Genomic DNA, 20,374 nt, shown 5'->3' with positions numbered 1-20,374 from the left:
CCCCCCTCTTGTCCTGGACTTGCATTTGATCACCCCTCCACAATGCTTCATCTTCCATTCCAAAATGCCACAACCATTTGCCTAACAGAGCCGAATTCATTTGCTTTAATACCCTAATGCTTGCGCCTCCCAGATTTTTTGGTTTGCACACCTCCGACCCATGGAGGGACTATATGGGGTGGTACCATGAGTCACCACCCCTCCTGTTCCCCCTTGAGTCGGGCTGATTTACCCCTGACTAAAGCAAGCTATGACTCAAAACTGAAGTAGTCAGGATGAGTCGCCAAGTAAAAAAATTCTACTCTGATCGCCATAAATCTTATGATTATTGCTAGAATCCTTCAATTGGAAATCTCTTTGCAACTTCTCCAACCCCTTGACCACACTCAGTGAACATCTGAAGAGGGACATGAAATATAGTGGAAAATTCAACAATAGAGAAGTGGTAGGAATAATTTGGCCTAGAAAAGACATATCTGCATTTCCAACTTGATAGCTTCTTTCCATTCTCTTCACCATCGAATTCCAAAGACGCTCTAGAGGTTTACTCACGCAAAGAGGAAGGCCAGGATAGGTTGATAGGAGCAATCGAACCTCGCATCCAAACTGGCCTTGGTCACATTTTCATTCAGTAATCAAATACCCATCATCTCACTTTTGATTAAATTAAGCCCAAAAATCACTTCAGAACACCTAATAATAATTCGTAAATTGTTCATCCCGTGGCTTTGCATCACAGAAAAGCAAGGTATCGCTGGGACATTGGAGATGAGACACTTGGAAGTTATGATGCAGGACAATTAATCACTTGCTCTAAAAGCTCGAATTGTTAGAGTATGACGAAATAATCCCTTTATCTCATAGCTCGGGCCCCACATCTCATGGGCTAGGACCTCGGCCGAACCCGTCTGGTGGGCTCCAAATCACATGGGTGCTGCCTCACACGGGCCACCCACCCCGAGTGTTTCTCCATATCCTACAGGCTACCTCACTCGAGCCCGGTGTGAAATGCGCATTAATTACCCCCGGTGAGGAGTCTCGAACACGAGACTTCCCTCGTGGGCCTCGCCCACCCCGAGTGTGCCCCTGTATCCCACAGGCGACCCCACTCGAGCCCGGTGTGAAAATGCCCCTGCATTAATCACCCTCGGTGAGGAGTCTTGAACATGAGACCTCCTGCTCTGATACCAATTTGATGTAGGACAATTAAACACTTGCTCTAAAAGCTCGAACTATTGGAGTATGACAAATTAATCCCTTTATCTTATAGCTCAGGCCCCACATCTTATGGGTTAGGACCTCGGCCGAACCCCCCTTGTGGGCTCCAAATCACATGGGTACCACCTCACACAGGCCACTCACCCTGAGTGTGTCCCCGCATCCCACAGGCTACCCCACTCGAGCCCAGTGTGAAATGCCCATTAATCACTCCTGGTGTAGAGTCTCGAATACAAGACCTCCCTCGTGGGCCCCGCCCACCCCAAGTGTGCCCCTGTACCCCACAGGCGACCCCACTCGAGCCTGGTGTGAAAATGCCCCTACATTAAGTTAGCATTATCCACTATAAATTCTGAAATGAGCCCCGTCTCATTAACTTTCGACAGCATGTTGCTGAGAGCCTCCACCACAATAACAAATAGGATCGGTGAAAGTGGGTTGCCTTGTTTTTGCCTCCTTGACTCTTTGAAAAAGTCTTTCGAAGATCTGTTTATCAAAATGGAGAAATGAGGACCTGATCTGATGCATTCAACCATCCACCTTCTCCATCTAACACCAAAACCAACCTTCTCAACATAAATGAGGAAATCCTAGTTCATATTGTCATTGGTCTTCTCCAAATTGATTTCACATACGAAGCCCGATCTACCTTCTTTGAATCCAGAATCTATACATTTACTTGCTCCCAAGGCCTTCGTGATTTACCTCCCATGGATGAAAGCCCCTTGAGCAAAGCTTCCTGTGGATGAGAGAGAGGGAAAACCTAATTACAAGTAGTGTTCACAATATCGATAATATTGGCCGATATATCGGTCGATATTATCGGTATCGCTGGCCAGCGACACGAAACCCACACGAAACCAGTAGGAAGTTTAAAAAAAAGAAAAAATATTTGTATTGCACGATATATCATACGATATCACAGGATTTTCTTCGATAATAAGGAAAAAGGGGATTTCGGTACTTGGAAGTGAAGATCACGTAATCGGAGATACATCAACGGAGATTTCGGTGAAAAATCTGTAAAAATTTTTGAAAGTTGGGTTTGATTGAGAAGGATTTGGGGATTTTAGGGTTCCGGAAGGTCTGGAACCCTCCCTTTCTTCGAAAATGGCTTCCGCCCTATGTCGAAATAGGATTTCATACCGAGTCCAGTACGCTCTTATTGTACTGAGAAAACTCAGTGTGGCCACTGCGAATGTATGTGGTTTATCCATACCGTCCAATCTTTTTTCCATCTCATTTAAGGGGTTGAGCCCAAAATTGAAGCATATCCCAAGCTCAAGTGGACCATACCCTGGGAAACATTGGGAATAATGATTTCCACCGTTGAAACCTTTCTAGGCCCCACAGTGATGTTTATTTGTCATCCAAGCTGTTCATAAGATCAAAAAAACAAGGATGATTGTAAAAAATAAATATAATCTTGATCCAAAACTTCTGTGGCCCTCGAGAATTTTTCAATGGTATATGTTCAATTCATACGGTTTTCTATGGTGTGGTCCATTTGAGATTTGGATATACTTCAATTTTGGGCTCACCCTAATATCTGATAAAATGGATGAAAGGAGTGGATAAAATATATAAATCATGGTGGACCCCACAGAGTTTACTCAATGTGTGGTTGCGTGTGGTGCAAAGATGAGCGCTGACATTCCAAGTTGTACCAATGGTTCAAAGGAGATCAATGTTACATGGGCCACACAATAATGTATTTATTATATCAACCCTGTTCATCTATTTGGAGAGATCATTTTAGATCATGAACTAAAAAAATGAGTCATATCCAAAGCTCAAGTGGACCACACCATAAATAGCAGTGGGACAATGATTCTCACCATTAAAACGTTTGTAGGGCCCACCATAATGTTATTTTCCATCCAATCTATTCATAAGATCACACATATCTGGATGAAGAGGAAAAAAAAAATATCATATTGATCCAAAACTTTTGTGACCCCAAAATGGTTTCAATGGTAGACGTTAAATCCCCTATTATGTTTTGCAGTGTGGTCCACTTGATAATTTGATCTACCTTATTTTTCGGCTCAAGCCATACGACTAGCTCACCAAATGGACGGACGGTTTGGATATAACACATACCTCATGATGGCACCCACATAACTTGGTGATGTCAACGCACCAGCCAACCGCCTTCGTCCGCACGGGAGGGATTAGGTGAGACTCCCACGCGGCTTTCCTGCCAAAGACTTTAGTAAGAAACATAGGTGGGGCCCACCGTGATGTTTGTGAGAAATCCACTCCGTCCATCCATTTTGTTAGCTCATTTTATGACTTAAAACAAAAAGTGAACGGGATCCAAGACTCGAGTGGGCCGCACTAAAGGAAAAGGTGAGTAGGGAAATTTCTACTGTTAAAACCTTCTTGGGGTTGACAGTGATGTTTACATGCCATCCATACTTTTCATAATATCATTCCTGCTGGGATGAACTGAAAACACATACTAACCAGATTCAAAACTTTCGTGGCCCCACGAATATTTCAACTGTGAACGTTCAATCCTTCATTTTTCAGCCCACTTGAGTATTGAATCTGGCTCATTTTTTGTTTAATGTCCTGAAATGAGCTCATAAAACGTATGGACGGAGTGGATTTCTCACAAACATCACGGTGAGCCCACCTAGGTTCCCAACACACGAACTTCTACCAAGGCTTCTGCATGAAATCCAGGTGAGGACTTAGGATGATGTATTTGTCTTAAATCTACACCGTCCAACAATTTTGAAAGATCATTTCAGGATATTATCTCAATGAATTGGTTGTGTTTTTATACATGTCTTTGATACATTTATAAATGTCATGCATTCAATTTAAATATATTTGCATTAGTTGAGTTACACATCGCATAACTTAGGACCCTATACAAAGGAAACTTATTATGTGCACCTTTTTTTTGAGATATTATTTGAAAGTGTTTATTAAGGTCTTTTCTAACCATCCCTAAAGTTTCATTAAAAAATTCAACCATTTTTCCCATGTTTCCCCATGTTTCCCAAAAGTGCGATAAATTATGCGATACAAACGATATATCCCGTGCGATAACCGATACGTATCTGTATCCCAAGGGTGCGATACATAGCGCGATACCAATATTTCGAACATTGATTACAAGAACAAAGGAAAATGCACAAACAATGGCTAAGATGAGAAACAAAATATCGGTATGGCTTATGCCAGAGAGATAACGATTGTAGTTGTTTTGTCTAGTTAGAAAATTGATGGAGATGTGTAGAGCTAAGAGGAAGAACCTGTTGAACTGTATAGATGTGCACATGCTATTAATTTACACACACCACATCTAAATAAATGTGGTTTTGTAGAGCGAGGGTCAGTTCTGTAATTTTGCATTAGGTTCTTCATAATAAAAGGGTTAGTGGATCCCTTAGGTTGTTTAATCTCTCTGGTTAGTGGATCCCTTAGGTTGTGTCACTCCTAAACCCTAAACCTCTCTCTCTCTCTCTCTCTCTCTCTCTCCTCCTTTCATAAGTTTAACTAATGATATCAGAGCAGCAAGATCTGCTCGAACAACTGCGCTGCATTCCTTCATATAGGTGCTAAACTCTAAGAACTAGCATATCCGATCTAGGACTTCGATGGTATTCATAGGGTTGTACGGTTGGTGTTTTTGTCAACACGCTAGAGCATATCTGACTGACTCTCTTTCTATTTCTTTTCCGCAACCTCGTATCTTCTCTCTCTCTCTCTCTCTGGGGGGGGGGCGGGAATGAGATTTTCAGTATATTTTTTTCCCACTTCTATGCTCATTCTTTTCTTATAGCTTATGCTAACAATGGTCTTTTGAATTGGCCAGTGGTTTTTGAGGGATTTTACTGGGATGCTTGGAGGTATCTTATTCACTTTTTACCAGGTGGGCCATTTTGGTTGTAGATGTTGAATGCAACTTTTATACTTTCATTGGGTTTTGAACAATGCACTCCTGCTTTTACAGAACTATGGTGGGATAGTTGTAATTTCAAGAAACTATCCACATTATACTTTTGTAAGGAGCAAAGTCATTGTTGATAAGAGCCACAGGAAATGAAGCAAGTGGCTGAAAATTCATTGTAGCGGTCGTTGATTGGACTTATATGGAGGGGCTTCGCAGGGTGTTATTCACATAATAACAGTTGTTTTGGTTGGGCCTCCTTGTACACATCGATGGATGGGCCTTGCTGTACATAGCCAAAAAAAAGGGCCTTGCTGTACATATCCAATCAGATACCTCTGCAATGGATTTTCTTCTTTCTTTTTTTAAAATCGTAGCAAGCTTCCCTAATTATCGCTCCAAAGTTATAATTTTTTTGGCTGTTCTATATATTTTGCACACATGAACTGTGCTTCTTTACATTAAACACAAAATTGGTATCGCATCTACGAGAGATGCTCACATCCGATGGGTTGGAGAAGTGTCCAACTAGTCTCTAAGTTCCAACCAGTGTTTTAAGTATTGATGATATCGGCTGATATATCCCATGATATATCTTATATCGCACTTTTGTGATACAAAACACATAAGTAGTGGGATATATCCCACATGTTTGATCCGGTGAGCATTTTTTTAAATTTTTGATCCTTTTTTTTTTCTTTCTATAAATCATGTTAAATCAGTGTCAAATTGTTACAATCTTTGATGAAAAATCATGGATTGGGAGCTTCAATTTCAAGATTTGGAGGAGATGGGCCGAGTTGCGGAAAATTGAAAAAAAAAATAATAAAATCAAAATTTCCCAATTTCTCGCATCGTTGCAATATTTATATCCAAACATAAAATGAAACATGGATGTAACCTGATCTAGTGATTCTTGTTTGCTTTTGAATGTATTGCTTGTGTTTCCACACATCTTGTTACATTTATAAATTATATTAATTGACTTTGAATATACTTGCATCAATTCAGTTAGACAACGCATAGATTAGGACCCCATACAAAGAAAACCTATTATGTGCACTTGTTTTTTGTAATGTTTTGATTTGTAAGTATGTATTGATGTCTTTTTTAACATTCACTCAAGTTTTATTGAAAAATTCGACCAATTTTCCAATGTTTCCCCATGTTTCTAACAACAATGATACATTACGCGATACAACCGATATATCCCATGCGGTAACCGATATGTATCCATATCCCAAAGGTGCGATACGTAAGGTGATGCAGATATTTCGAACACTGGTTTCATCCTTTCTGATGTATTGGCCTCAACATAAGGATCTTCTAGTGAAAAAATAGCCCATTCCACTCATTATGCGGGTCCCAGTATAGAAAACAACTGGACAACCGCAGATATAAAAATATATATATATTGGGGTGCACACCTAATGGGTGGATTAGGCTGATTTTTGCACAAGGTGATTCTCATGGTGGTGCCAACTTTCCGCACTGGTTGGATGTCTTGTAAATATGATAGGATGCAAAATATCCGTTCATTGGACAACAAATGGTTGGATGCTGCGCAAACATGATAGGATGAAAAATATCTGTTCGGTGGACAACAAATTAACAGTCCAACCTGTTGGATGTGAGCATCTCTCTCTATATCTACAATTATATTCCATGCTTGCTGATGTAGATGCTTAAGGTTAAACCAAATTGAGTTTTGTATTCTATTATTTTAATTTATTCTAATCACTTTTTTTAAGAAAATACTTCCTAATAATTGTATTTTATCAGGGTTCTAATCTGGATAGCAGTGCTAAGATGTGGCGTTTAGTAGCTGATTTTATGAATGACCTTGGTATTCTCCTGGCATTCTTCTTATTTTGGGCTTGCAATTGAGGTTATATACTTTTGAAGCAATTGAGGGATTTCTATCCTGTACATGTGCATCTGTGCGAGTTCTTTGTGTTGATTCTAAAATGGACAGAGAACCTCCGCTTAGCTTTTTGTGTTGTTAGTCATATTTTCTGCATCTCTTGCATACATAATATATGCTAATAGGGGCAGTATGGTCTTTTTTTCATATTATGAACAAAGTAATATTGATCTTGTAATTTCGGAAGCTTTCTTTAATAAAGTTTGTTGAGGGGTTTTAGAGCACTCTCATACAAATTCCCTAATCATCTCTTCCCTTTTTTCACTTCCGTTTTCTTTTCTTCCTCCTTTTTCCCCCCTTTCCAAATCATAGCCTCATCATGGTAATCAAGGTTCAATAATGGTAACAGTGGGCATAATCATGTCCACCATTTCTTTTAGGGGCACAATTGCTGTTATGCCCCCCCAGTTGTTTTTTTTTTTTTTTGGCTGGAAAAATCTGAAAAAAAATATGGGGGAAATTCCATTTAATTAGAAGATTGCAAATATATATTCTTTTGTAGCTTTAAACATGTTTATGATGGCACAACGGTCCACTCTTTTGTAAGAATGCTGCATCAGCCCGTCTGTTGATTTTATGAACCTGATAGGCTTTGGATTGGCTGCAAAACTGATATATTTGATTTCCTAAATATATTTTATTAATATTTCAATATAAATAAGATAATAGGAGCATCAATAAGACAATTTAAAAATACCTAATTAATTATATAAATTTGTAAAAGATATTAAGTTATTAGCAATGAACAATGTGTGATAAATAGAAAAATATTAGTATTACAAAATTATAATTTATAGTACACAATTTGTGTCGCTCACACATACCACCAGAACTAGTCCAGACTTCCAGTACTCTAGTCACCACCAGAAAGAAAATCTTGCTCTCGTTGTCACCCTGTTGCAATTGTGGAGCAAGCTAATCCGGTGGGGAAGACCATATCAATGGATCCCAAAGATGACTGACTGCAATCCTCATTGCCACTAGGCATCTGTTGTGCGGAACCCTGGTAAGAATAAGTATCAGATGATGACCCGTAGCCACCACCATGGCCGTACTCATACCCCGGTATTGCTCTTACCAAGACTGAGACTGGGACAATGAATAACTAGGATTCGGGTATGGATATTTGTATTCGCCATGTTGACCATAATATGGATTGTATGCTCAAATAAGACTAGTCCAGTATGAATGTGCTTCAGCAAAGTTCCGTATATTGTCTTCCATGGTCATACCCATTTGACTTATCATATCCATATCAATAAGCGGTCTAATGTTCAGGTGCTCGAACTCCCATTGTGCCACTGGTGCCATCCTCTCCATGATGCTCGTCATCTCCTCCTGGCAAGTCGTATCGTGACTCAATGCACTCGCAAGTCCAGCCACCTCTAGTTTGTTGATGCTCATTGGCCTTGTAATGTGTAAACGGTTGTACAATGTGTTGAGCAACGCTAGAAGTAGGACCAACATGTGTATAATCATCATCACCACATCATCTGAATCGGTTTCTTTGTCGTTACTGCTGTCCCTCTCTTGGATAGGTGGGGACATCATCTCTGGATCCAAGACAATCGCACAACTATGTTGTTGTGCCGTGTGTATTTCTTATTATGAGTTGCTTCACTCATCACCAGGGGTGTTACTTATGCATATTCGGCTTGTATCTGGCATCATGGGGCTCCCTTGAAAGTTGCAGCCTTCGCTTGGCTTAGTTGGGAGGAAGAAAGTATTGACACTTGATAATCTTCAAAGGAGGGCGATGGTCCTTCGAATGTGTGCATGATGTGCATGCCGGACACGGAGACAATTGACCATCTTTTTATCTGTTGCCTAGTTGCGTGGAGGATGTGGTGTGGGTTTCTCAGGCTGCTTGATATGGTTGGGGTCATGCTAGGTTCGATTGGTGAGTTCTTCATGCGCTAGCACGGAGTTGTGCTTAGCAAGAAAATGAGGGCGGCTTGGAGTGTCAAGCCCCAAACTCGGAAATCGGGCTCACAAAATTCCCGATCGCCGAATCTGGCGCCGACAGCCTCCATAGTACCCCATTCTCGGCTCCCGGCACTCATACACCAGGTTCCGATCATGGGATCCTACAAGGAGGATTTAAAACATGATTTTAATTTAGTATAAGCATAACCATAAGCATAACCCACGAATAATAACCATAAGAACACCATCACAAAATCCACTATGATAAAAAACTTTGAGTACAATGCGTAAGAAAGGGAAATACAATATAATGAAAGTAACAAAAACTCTAAAAGCTCGGCTGCACAATCCAACTGTGACGAGGCTATGGCTGCGTCCTGGCGTCACCTGCACGCATCAATCGTGCATAAGCTTATAGAAAGCTTAAAGGGTTGTGTAAGTGTGTGCGCAATATGAGCGTGCTAGAATCACACATTATTACATAAACCGTGGTAGAATCACACATTGCAATGGACCTCGTGTACATCCCATTGGGCCTCAACCCATGGGCCTCAAATACATCTAATGGGCCGTATCACATGGGCCTCATATATATCAAGGTGAGCCTCAACGGATGGGCCATAACTACATCAAGATGGGCCTCCTCAAATGGGCCTTATATATGTCAAGGTGGGCCTCAACAACGGGCCACAAATACATCAAGATGGGCCTAATCACATGGGCCTCATTTATATCCAGGTAGGCCTTGACAACGGGCCTAGTCAAATGGGCTGAATCAAATGGCCAAGTCAAATGGGCCGAGTTGAATGGGCTAAGTCCAATACACCATTCATCCATGATCATTATAGAGCATACCAAAAAATGAATCATATCCAAAGAATCATCTGGACCATACCATAAACAACATTGGTGATAATGATCAACATATCATTTGGACCGCATCACAATTAGTAGTGGAGATAGTGATTTTCAATTTTAGAGATTTCATAGGGGCCACCATAGCATTTATTTCCCATCTAGATTGTTCATAAGGTCATAAAGACCTGAACAGTGAGGAAAACAATTATCATGTTGATTCAAAACTTTTATAACCCAAAAGGGGTTTCAATGGTGTGCATTCAATTCCACTGTTTTGGCGGTGTGGTCCACTTGATATTAGATCTATCTTAATTCTTGTCTCAAGCCTTAAAATTATCTTTTAAAATGGTTGGACGGTTTGGATGCAACACATGCATCATGGTGGGTCCCACAGGGATGGACAACACATAATTCATGGTGGGGACCACACTGATGGAAGGTGTGGAACGCGTACATCAGTGGGTCCCATGTGGGGCCCACGATAATGTTTATTTTCCAGCCAATCTGTTGATAAGGTCACATGGACCAGATGAAGAGGAAAAACAAATTTTATAATGATCCAAAACTTCTGATACCCAAAAAGGGTTTTAATGGCAGACGTTCAATCACCTCTGTTCCCTATGGCGTGGGCCACCTGAGGTATGTATAGGCTGATTCTGGGGGGTGGCCCATTGCCCTAAGGGGCCCACCCAAATGCACGGCGTAGATGTTTTACACACATCACGGTGGGGCCCACAGCTGCCTTTAGCGTCAGGCAGCAGGACGCTGCAGGCGTCCTCTGACTGGCAGCGGCGTCAACAGCTGCTGCTGCTGCCTCTCTTTTTTTTTTATTTCCTAGGGATTCTGATAGGTGGGGCCCGCATCAGTCAGATCCACTCCAGCCATTGCGTTCCATGGCTCAAAACAGACCGATCAAGCCCAATATGCAGTATGTTTTGGCGGATAGAAACATCAAGATGTATTTCAACGATATAAATACTGTTTTCTATGCTATGGCCTGCCAGCTAGTCGGATTGACCTCATTTTTCGACTCAACACCTAAAATGAGCTGGGGAATGGAATGGACGGCTTAGATTGGGTTCATACATCAAGGTGGGGCCTGCATGAGCAGCCCATCCCAAGAGTTCAAATATAAATATTATATATATATATATATATTGCTTGATAGTACATATCCCTACCAGTACACGCTCTCCATGCTAGCCAGACCCTACGTCCAGCGTCCAGGGACGTTGGACGGCATGGATAGACACAGGCATCATGGTGGGTCCCACCTGGACTTGGCCCACCATGCATGTATATATATATATATTAATATAATATAAATATAATATATTATATATCATCAATCCAGTGTGTGGAACTTCCCACCGTCCCTAGAGTGGACGGTATGGATCTCCTTGGGATGTGGTGGGCCACACCATCTGATGGATTTAACATATCGGTGGGGCCCACTTCATTCTAAGAGAGAGAGAGAGAGAGAGAGAGAGAGAGAGAGAGAGAGAATGAGAAATACACTTGAAGGGGAGGGACCCCGCCACTATTGGGCCCTCCCAAATAAGATGCATACATCAAGTGGGTCCCACAATAAGTGGGCCCTTAGAAATCAAAATCAATGGTGGATCACCCACCTATCGGCCTTCTCCTTGATCCCTTGGACTCCTATGCTCCTTGCCTTCACTTTTAATGATGGTTGATGGAGTTTTGATGGTGGGGATGAGAGATGAGAAGGTGGGCCACACTTGGTTTGGGAGAGAAGAGCTTGGACGTGTGGTATTTGGGTTGCTTGGGAGATTTTTGAGAAATGAGAGAAAGGGAGAAAAATAATAGATAAAAGGATGGATGGAGTGGTGGGTGTAAGGAAAGGAGATGGGGAAGCATGGGCTTAGTTGAAAATTGTGTAAAAGAGGGATGGTGAGGGGAGAGAGAGGGTTGACTTGTGGGAAAAGGAGTGGGTTGGTTGTACTTGGGGTAAGGTGGTGTACTTGACTTGATTTGATGAGACATGTTGTAGAGATTCCCTCGAAATTCGCAATACGCGGCGTTTATTTGAAATGAACGCGGGTCCACATCTTCTGGCATTAGTATTGGTTCGGTGTGCGAGTCGCGGCGTTAGAACTGCGGCGACGATGTGGTCGCTAAGGTGCAAATTTTAGGTCAAGTCGACTTTGGTATGCAGGACTCGGCTTAGGATCTCGCGTAAACGTTGGATACAGGTCGAGGGTTGCTGGAATTCGACTGGGAGGACCGCGGAAGCCTACAAAATGGTGCGGTCTAGGATACGGGTCTTAAACTCTCCCCTTCAAATAAAAATTTCGCCCTCAAAATTTACACAATTATTGCAAGTAAACATAACTCATAATGGAAGAGTAAACATAGCATCATCATATAAAATCGGAGACAACATACAAGATACAACATATCATCAATCATCAAAGAGATGGGGATAGCGCTCTCGAATCTCAGCCTCGCACTCCCAAGACGCCTCATCAACAGAATGGTGACCCCACTGAACTTTCACCAAGGGAATGACCTTGGTCCGGATGACCTGCTCCTTCTGATCATGGATACGAACTGGTTGCTCAATGTAAGAGGCGTCCTCACGAACCTCCAACGGCTGCCAATCAATAATAGGAACGATGTCTGACCCACACTTCCTCAGCATAAAGACATGAAAAACGTTGCGGACGCCAGACAACCGAGATGACAAGGCAACCCGATAGGCCACAGTGCCAACGCGCCCAATGATCTCGAAAGGTCCTATGAATCTCGGGGCAAGCTTGCCCTTCGCTCCAAATCGAACTACGCCCTTCATGGGTGAGACCTTGAGATACACTCTGTCCCCTACTGCGAACTCCAAGGGAAGACACCGGCAATCAGTAAAACTTTTCTGCCAACTCTGAGCTGTGCGCATCCTCTGCCTGATGATATCGATAGCCTCTGACGTCTGCTGCACAAGCTTGGGACCTAGGAGACGCCGCTCTCCGACCTCGGTCCAACAACTCGGAGATCTGCACGGTCTGCTATATAATGCCTCAAAAGGAGCCATGCCAATGGTCGCCTGATAACTGTTGTTGTATGCGAACTCAGCCAATTGCAGATGCTCATCCCAGCTACCCCTCGAAATCAATCGCGCAGGCCCGAAGCATATCCTCAAGGATCTAATTGACCCTCTCGGTCTGACCATCGGTCTGCGGATGATACGCGGTGCTTAGCTGCAAATCAGTGCCCATCGCTCTCTGAAAGCTCCTCCAGAACTGAGACATGAACCTCGGGTTTCGGTTAGAAACAATCGAGACTGGAACACCATGCAATCTCACAATCTCCTCGATGAATAATCTCGCAAGCCGGTCCAAAGGCCAAGTCGCACGAATCGCAAGAAAATGTGCCGACTTCGTCAGACAATCAATGACGACCCAGATGGCGTCGTGTCCGCGCTGAGTCCTCGGCAAGCCCATGATAAAATCTGTTGACACGTGCTCCCACTTCCACATTAGGACGCTCAACGACTGCAGTGGATCAGGGGGTCTCTGATGATCGGCCTTAACACGCTGGCATGTGTCACACTCAGCCACAAAACTGGCAATTTGGCGCTTTATCTCCGCCTAAAAATATTGTCTCCTCATATCACGATACATCTTCGTTGACCCAGGGTGGATAGAAAACCGCGATCGATGTGCCTCAGTCATAAGATCTCTGCGCAACTCATGAATATTTGGGACACATAATCAGCCTATGAAGCGAAGTCCACCATCAGCACCAATTTGCCAATCTGTCTGACTATCAGATGTTGCCTCTGCTTGGTAATCCTGTAACAACTCGTCTGTCTGCTGAGCCTCGATCACCATTGTAACAAGAGGGTTGAATTGACAGACTCGATAGCTGAACGATAGAAGACTGTAGACCAAAATCGAAGTCATACTCTGCTATATCCTTGAGCATCCTCTACTCCTGAATCATCATGTGTGCCACCAGGCTTCATGGCTGACAGCTGAGGGCATCCACCACCACATTCATCTTGCTTGGGTGATACTGGAGATCAAAATTATAGTCCTTCAGGAGCTCCATCCAGCGTCTCTGCCTCATGTTCAGCTTGGACTGAGAGAATAGATACTTCAAGGTCTTGTGGTTGGAGAAGAGCTCGAACCTGAACCCATAGAGATAGTGTCTCCACACCTTCAGTGCGAAGACGACTGCTGCCGGCTTTAAATCATGCGTGGGGTAGTTCAGCTCATGGACCTTGAGCTGACGAGACGCTAAGGCTACAGGCCTGTCGTGCTGCATCAGGACCACCTAAACTAATATGTGAGGCATCGGTAAATACAACAAATCTATCACTCCCAGAGGGATCCTCGAATGCCTGCTCACATGCGTGAGTCGAAACAAAATCTACGCCCTTCCGAGTCAACCTGGTCAACGGGGCTGCAATACGGGAGAAGCCCTCAATGAAACACCGATAGTATCCCGCTAAACCAAGGAAACTGCGGATCTCAGACGCAGTCGTGGGCTGGCCCCATTGACGCACCGCCTCAACCTTTAAGGGGTCCACTGCAACACCCTCCCTCGTAACTACGTGATCGAGGAACTTTACCTCTTCCTGCCAAAACTCACACTTCTCCAGCTTCGCATACAGCTGGTGGGCACGGAGGGTCTGCAAAGCAATCTCCAGATGCTGCATATGCTCCTCACAGGTCCTCGAATATATTAGAATGTCGTCAATGAAGACCACAACAAACTGATCGAGATATGGATGGAAGACCCCGTTCATCAACTGCATGAAGACCGCGGGTGCATTGGTCAGTCCAAAGGACATGACCTGAAACTCAAAATGACCGTAACGCGTCCTGAAAGCCGTCTTCGAGATGTCCTCCTCTCAAACCTGAATCTGATGATAACCAGAATGTAGGTCAATCTTAGAAAAGAACTGTGCACCCTGCCGCTGATCAAACAAATCATCTACCCTCCGGAGCGGGTACTTGTTCTTGATCGTGACCCGGTTGAGCTCGCGGGAATCTACGCAGAGCCTCAACGAACCATCCTTCTTCCTGACGAAGAGTACCAACGCTCCCCAAGGCGAACTGCTCGGACGAATGAATCCCAACTCACACAACTCGTCCAACTGTCGCTGCAGCTCATGCAACTCCATCAGTGCCATACGGTACCGGGCCTTCGAGATAGGCGCAGTACTGAGCACAAGATCGATCTGGAACTCAATATGACGGCGCGGCGGCAATCCCGGAATCTCCTGGAACATGTCGGGGAAGTCACAGACCATCGGCAAACGATCAATACAAGCTGTAACAGGCTCCTCAACGGCACAGGACATCAAGCAAGACAACGGCTCTCCTCTGGGCTCGGCAACGAACTGAAACTGCGGCAAGCCTGGTATGCAGAATGTGACTGTCCTCGCGGAACAGTCCAAGATGGCGTGGTACTCGGCAAGCCAATCCATGCCCAAGATAACGTCGAAGTCTGACATCGGCAGCACGTACAAGTTGGCAGGTAAGAAAATCTCTCCTAATAACACTGGGCAAGACGAACAGAAGCGGCCTAATATTGTAGTCTTCCCCAAGGGCGTCGATACGGTTAATCCCTCACTAGCGGACTCTGTCGGTAATCCAGTCGATCGGCAAAAATCCTCAGACATGAATGAGTGCGAAGCACCAGAATCAAATAATATTCGTGCGATGCATGCAGAGATTGAGAGTATACCCTCAGCGACTCTAGAGGACTGCGGGTCCTGCTAGGCTGCATAGAACCTAGCTTGAGCTGACTGGGGAGGTGCATGCCCCCTCTGAGGTCCCTGGTGGTGCTGCTGCCTCTGCGGCAGCCTGTACTGCTGTCTCTGCTGCTGCTGGGGCCTCGGCGGCTGAGGTGGCTACGGTCGCTGCTGCTGTAGTTGTTGCTGTGCTGGAGGTTGCTACTGTGGAGGTTGCTGTGGTGCTCTCGACTGCTGCTACTAAGGTCGGGGACACTCCCACCTATGGTGTCCTATCCTACCGCATCCACAGCAGGTATCAGAAAGCTGTCTCTAAGGTGGTGTGGCTGGAGGTGCCGATGGTGCTACTGGTGCTTTGGTGGATGGGTGGCTGCTGTATCTCTGCGGTCGTCGATGCTACTGAGAGCTACTGGAGGGGGCCCGCCTCTTCCGACCTCTCCTCTGATCTCGATCGCTCTGTGAGCCTGCCCACTCAGTCTCGTAAATCTGAGCCCTCCGAACTACCGCCTAAAAAGTCGGGAGCTCATGCCCAATAACACGGCCTCGAAGACCGTAACGTAGGCCGTTCTCGAAACGGCGGGCCTTCCGCCCCTCATCATTAACCAGATACGGTGCAAACCTCGATAGCGCCACAAAATGGGCTGCGTATTGTGCCACGGACATGTCCCCCTGCACCAGAGTCTTGAACTCTAACACTCTCTGACGACGAATGTGGTCGGGGAAGTACTGTTGCTTGAATCGGTCAATGAAATCCTCCCATGTCCAGACATGATCAGGCCTTGCAACACGAGTAATGGAGGTCCACCAGTGCTTGGCCTCTCCCTGGAGGAGAAATACGGCCAACCGGACTCGCTGATGGGTCATACATGCCATAGTATCAAAAATCTTCTCCACATCGGAACGCCACCTCTCAGCTGCTGTCGGATCTGGCTCGCCCTGGAAACGCGGAGGATCAAGCTCTCTGAACTCACGAAGAAGGGCGCTCGCGCGCTCTTGCTCTGCCTGTGCTGGTGAAACAACTGGGCTCTGCCCTATTCTTTAAGCGCAGCCGTCACGGCCTGCAACATCTGCTGTAACTGATAGGCACTCACAGGTACAGTCGGATCCGCACCAGCCTCAGGTGGAGGAACGACATCCTCAGGTTGGGGAGCTGGGATCTCTAGGGGTGGAACGGGAGCGCAGATGGTAATGCTGGAGCCTCAGGTGGTGGAGCGGGAGTCGATTAGGTCACTTTCCTGCGCGGTATGTCGTATTGAAAAGAACAAAGGCGCCTATTAATCCTTGAAAACTCCCAAATGCACGTTAGGGGACTAAATCGGAAGGTTACGCACTCAGAACCTAATTGACCTAAACTCATACTAGATATGTGATGTTGTTCTGACTTGTTCCCAAGTTATACTCTGATACCAACTTCTGTCACGCCCCAAACTCGGAAACTGGGCTCACAAAATTTCCGATCGCCAAATCTAGCGCTGATAGCCTCCATAGTACCCCATTCTCGGCTCCCGGCACTCATACACCAGGTTTCGATCCTGTGATCCTACAAGAAGGATTTCAAACATGATTTTAATTCAGTATAAGCATAACCATAAGCATAACCTACGAACAATAACCACAAGAACACCATCACAAAATCCACTATGATAAAAAACTTTGCGTATAATGCGTAAGAAAGGGAAATACAATATAATGAAAGTAACAAAAACTCTAGAAGCTTGGCTGTACACTCCAACTGCGACGAGGCTATGGTTGCATCCTGGCGTCACTTGCACGCATCAATCGTGCATAAGCTTATAGAAAGCTTAGAGGGTGGTGTAAGTGTGTGCACAATATGAGCGTGCTCAGAATGCAAGGTCAAAGTAATGCGGAATCATGCTGATGAGTACATGAATGCAAGCAACCGTACCAAGGCTATGCGGTGCAAGATATGAATGCTATCGGCCATATCAAGACCATGCGATGCGAGATGCAACTCAAGCATGCTAATCCTCATCCAAATCCTCATACAGCTCATCAAATATCAGTATAGTTCTCATTCTGGGTAATCACCGGGGTTTAGTACACTCCAAATGGCACTGCCCCTCTCCCAGCTGCACAGTCCAAGTGAGCGTAAGAAACCTCACTATCCGCCTGGCCAATAGTCTGCCAATACCTATCCGGCACGTCGATAGCGGACCCATTCACGAGCTGATCAAACTCAGCCTAGTAATGCCCCTTACCCTCGGGCAAGTAAGGCCATACCCCTTTCCAACCGACCACGACACAGTGGGAGACGCAGCCTCCTAGTATTCGGCCCTTGTGCGCTCATATATGCACTCAGTCTCAACGTTGGAGTCATCCTCTGGTACCATCGGGTTTAGGGATTTTCACCCAGGGACATCTATGACACCCCGATGCTTAGAGTGGAGATAGTGATTTTCAATATTAGAAATTTCATAGGGGCCACCATAGCATTTATTTCCCATCTAGATTGTTCATAAGGTCATAAAGACCTGAACAGTGAGGAAAACAATTATCATGTTGGTTTAAAACTTTTATAACCCAAAAGGGGTTTCAATGGTGTGCATTCAATTCCACTGTTTTGGTGGTGTGGTCCACTTGATATTAGATCTATCTTAATTCTTGTCTCAAGCCTTAAAATTATCTTTTAAAATGATTGGACAGTTTGGATGCAACACATGCATCATGGTGGGTCCCATAGGGATGGACAACACATAATTCATGGTGGGGACCACACCGATGGAAGGTGTGGAACGCATACATCAGTGGGTCCCATGTGGGGCCCACCATAATGTTTATTTTCCAGCCAATCTGTTGATAAGGTCACGTGGACTAGATGAAGAGGAAAAACAAATTTTATAATGATCCAAAACTTCTGATACCCAAAAAGGGTTTCAATGGCAGACGTTCAATCACCTCTGTTCCCTATGGCGTGGGCCACCTGAGGTATGTATAGGCTGATTCTGGGGGGTGGCCCACTGCCCTAAGGGGCCCACCCAAATGCATGGTGTAGATGTTTTACACACATCACGGTGGGGCCCACAGCTGCCTCCAACGTCAGGCAACAGGACGCTGCTGCTGCCTCTTTTTTTTTTTTTTTATTTCCTAGGGATTCTGATAGGTGGGGCCCGCATCAGTTAGATCCACTCTAGCCATTGCGTTCCATGGCTCAAAACAGACCGATCAAGCCCAATATGCGGTATGTTTTGGTGGATAGAAACATCAAGATGTATTTCAACGGTATAAATACTGTTTTCTATGCTATGGCCCGCCAGATAGTCGGATTGACCTCATTTTTCGACTCAACGCCTAAAATGAGCTGGGGAATGGAATGGACGGCGTGGATTGGGTTCATACATCAAGGTGGGGCTTGCATGAGCAGCCCATCCCAAGAGTTCAAATATAAATATTATATATATATATATATATATATATATATATTTGCTTTGCTTGATAGTACACATCCCTACCAGTACACGCTCTCCATGCTAGCCAGACCCTACGTCCAGCGTCCAGGGACGCTGGACGAGATGGATAGACACAGGCATCATGGTGGGTCCCACCTAGACGTGGCCCACCATGCATGTATATATATATATATTAATAAATATAAATATAATATATTATATATCATCAATCCAGTGTGTGGAACTTCCCACCGTCCCTAGGGTGGACGGTATAGATCTCCCTGGGATGTGGTGGGCCACACCATCTGATGGATGGAGTAGATTTAACATATCGGTGGGGCCCACTTCATTCTAAGGGGGAGAGAGAGAGAGAGAGAGAGAGAGAGAGAGAGAGAGAGAGAAATACACGTGAAGGGGAGGGACCCCGCCACTATTGGGCCCTCCCAAATAAGATGCATACATCAAGTGGGTCACACAATAAGTGGCCCTTAGAAATCGAAATCAATGGTAGATCACCCACCTATCGGCCTTCTCCTTGATCCCTTGGAATCCTATGCTCCTTGCCTTCACCTTTAATGATGGTTGATGGAGTTTTGATGGTGGGGATGAGAGATGAGAAGGAGGGCCACATTTGGCTTGGGAGAGAAGAGCTTGGATGTGTGGTATTTGGGTTGCTTGGGAGATTTTTGAGAAATGAGAGAAAGGGAGAAAAATAATAGATAAAAGGATGGATGGAGTGGTGGGTGTAAGGAAAGGAGATGGGGAAGCATGGGCTTAGTTGAAAATTGTGTAATAGAGGGATGGTGAGGGGAGAGAGAGGGTTGACTAGTGGGAAAAGGAGTGGGTTAGTTGTACTTGGGGTAAGGTGGTGTACTTGATTTGATGGGACATGTTGTAGAGATTCCCTCGAAATTCGTAACGTCCGGCATTTATTCGAAATGAACACAGGTCCACATCTTCTGGCATGGGTATCGGTTCGGTGCCCGAGTCGCGGCGTTAGAATCACGGCGACGGCGCGGTCGCTAAGGTGCAAATTTCAGGTTGAGTCGACTTCGGTATGTAGGACGGCTTAGGTTCGCGCGCAAACGTTGGATACAGGTCAAGGGTTGCCGGAATTCGAGTGGGAGGACCGCAGAAGCCTACGAAACAGTACGGTCTAGGATACGGGTCTTACATGGAGGATAGTCTTATTTGGCTTCTTTGTTGATGATTTGGGGAGAAAGAAACAGGAGATGCGTTTGAAACAAATCTAAGTCAGTGATGGAGGCCTTTAGCAAGGCTAGGGCTTTTGTTGTTGAACAATCCGCTGAGGTGTGGGATTGTTCTTTTTTGTTTCAATTGTAGCTCTTGTGCCATCTCAAAACTTCTTTTAATAAAAATTCATTTTCCTTTATAAAAAAAAAGTTTCCTTGTTG

General features: G+C 44.7%; 1 protein-coding gene across 4 annotated transcripts in view; it reads left to right on the top strand.

The window, feature by feature from the left end:
• LOC131219337 (protein root UVB sensitive 3) overlaps positions 1 to 20,374 on the top strand; it is a 77,832-nt gene that overhangs the window by 13,026 nt on the left and 44,432 nt on the right. For all 4 annotated transcript variants that reach the window (XR_009158114.1, XM_058214420.1, XM_058214419.1 and 1 more), the window contains 2 exons: positions 5,051 to 5,107; positions 6,908 to 6,971. Coding sequence is in view for 3 of the 4 variants with exons in the window: in XM_058214420.1 (XP_058070403.1) it covers positions 5,051 to 5,107; positions 6,908 to 6,971 (121 nt within the window). In the remaining variant the exon portion in view is untranslated. The remainder of the gene's footprint in view (positions 1 to 5,050; positions 5,108 to 6,907; positions 6,972 to 20,374) is intronic.

Source organism: Magnolia sinica, chromosome 11, assembly GCF_029962835.1.
Source record: "Magnolia sinica isolate HGM2019 chromosome 11, MsV1, whole genome shotgun sequence".
Taxonomy (NCBI): Eukaryota; Viridiplantae; Streptophyta; class Magnoliopsida; order Magnoliales; family Magnoliaceae; genus Magnolia; species Magnolia sinica.
This window is presented reverse-complemented; position numbering and strand designations above follow the sequence as displayed.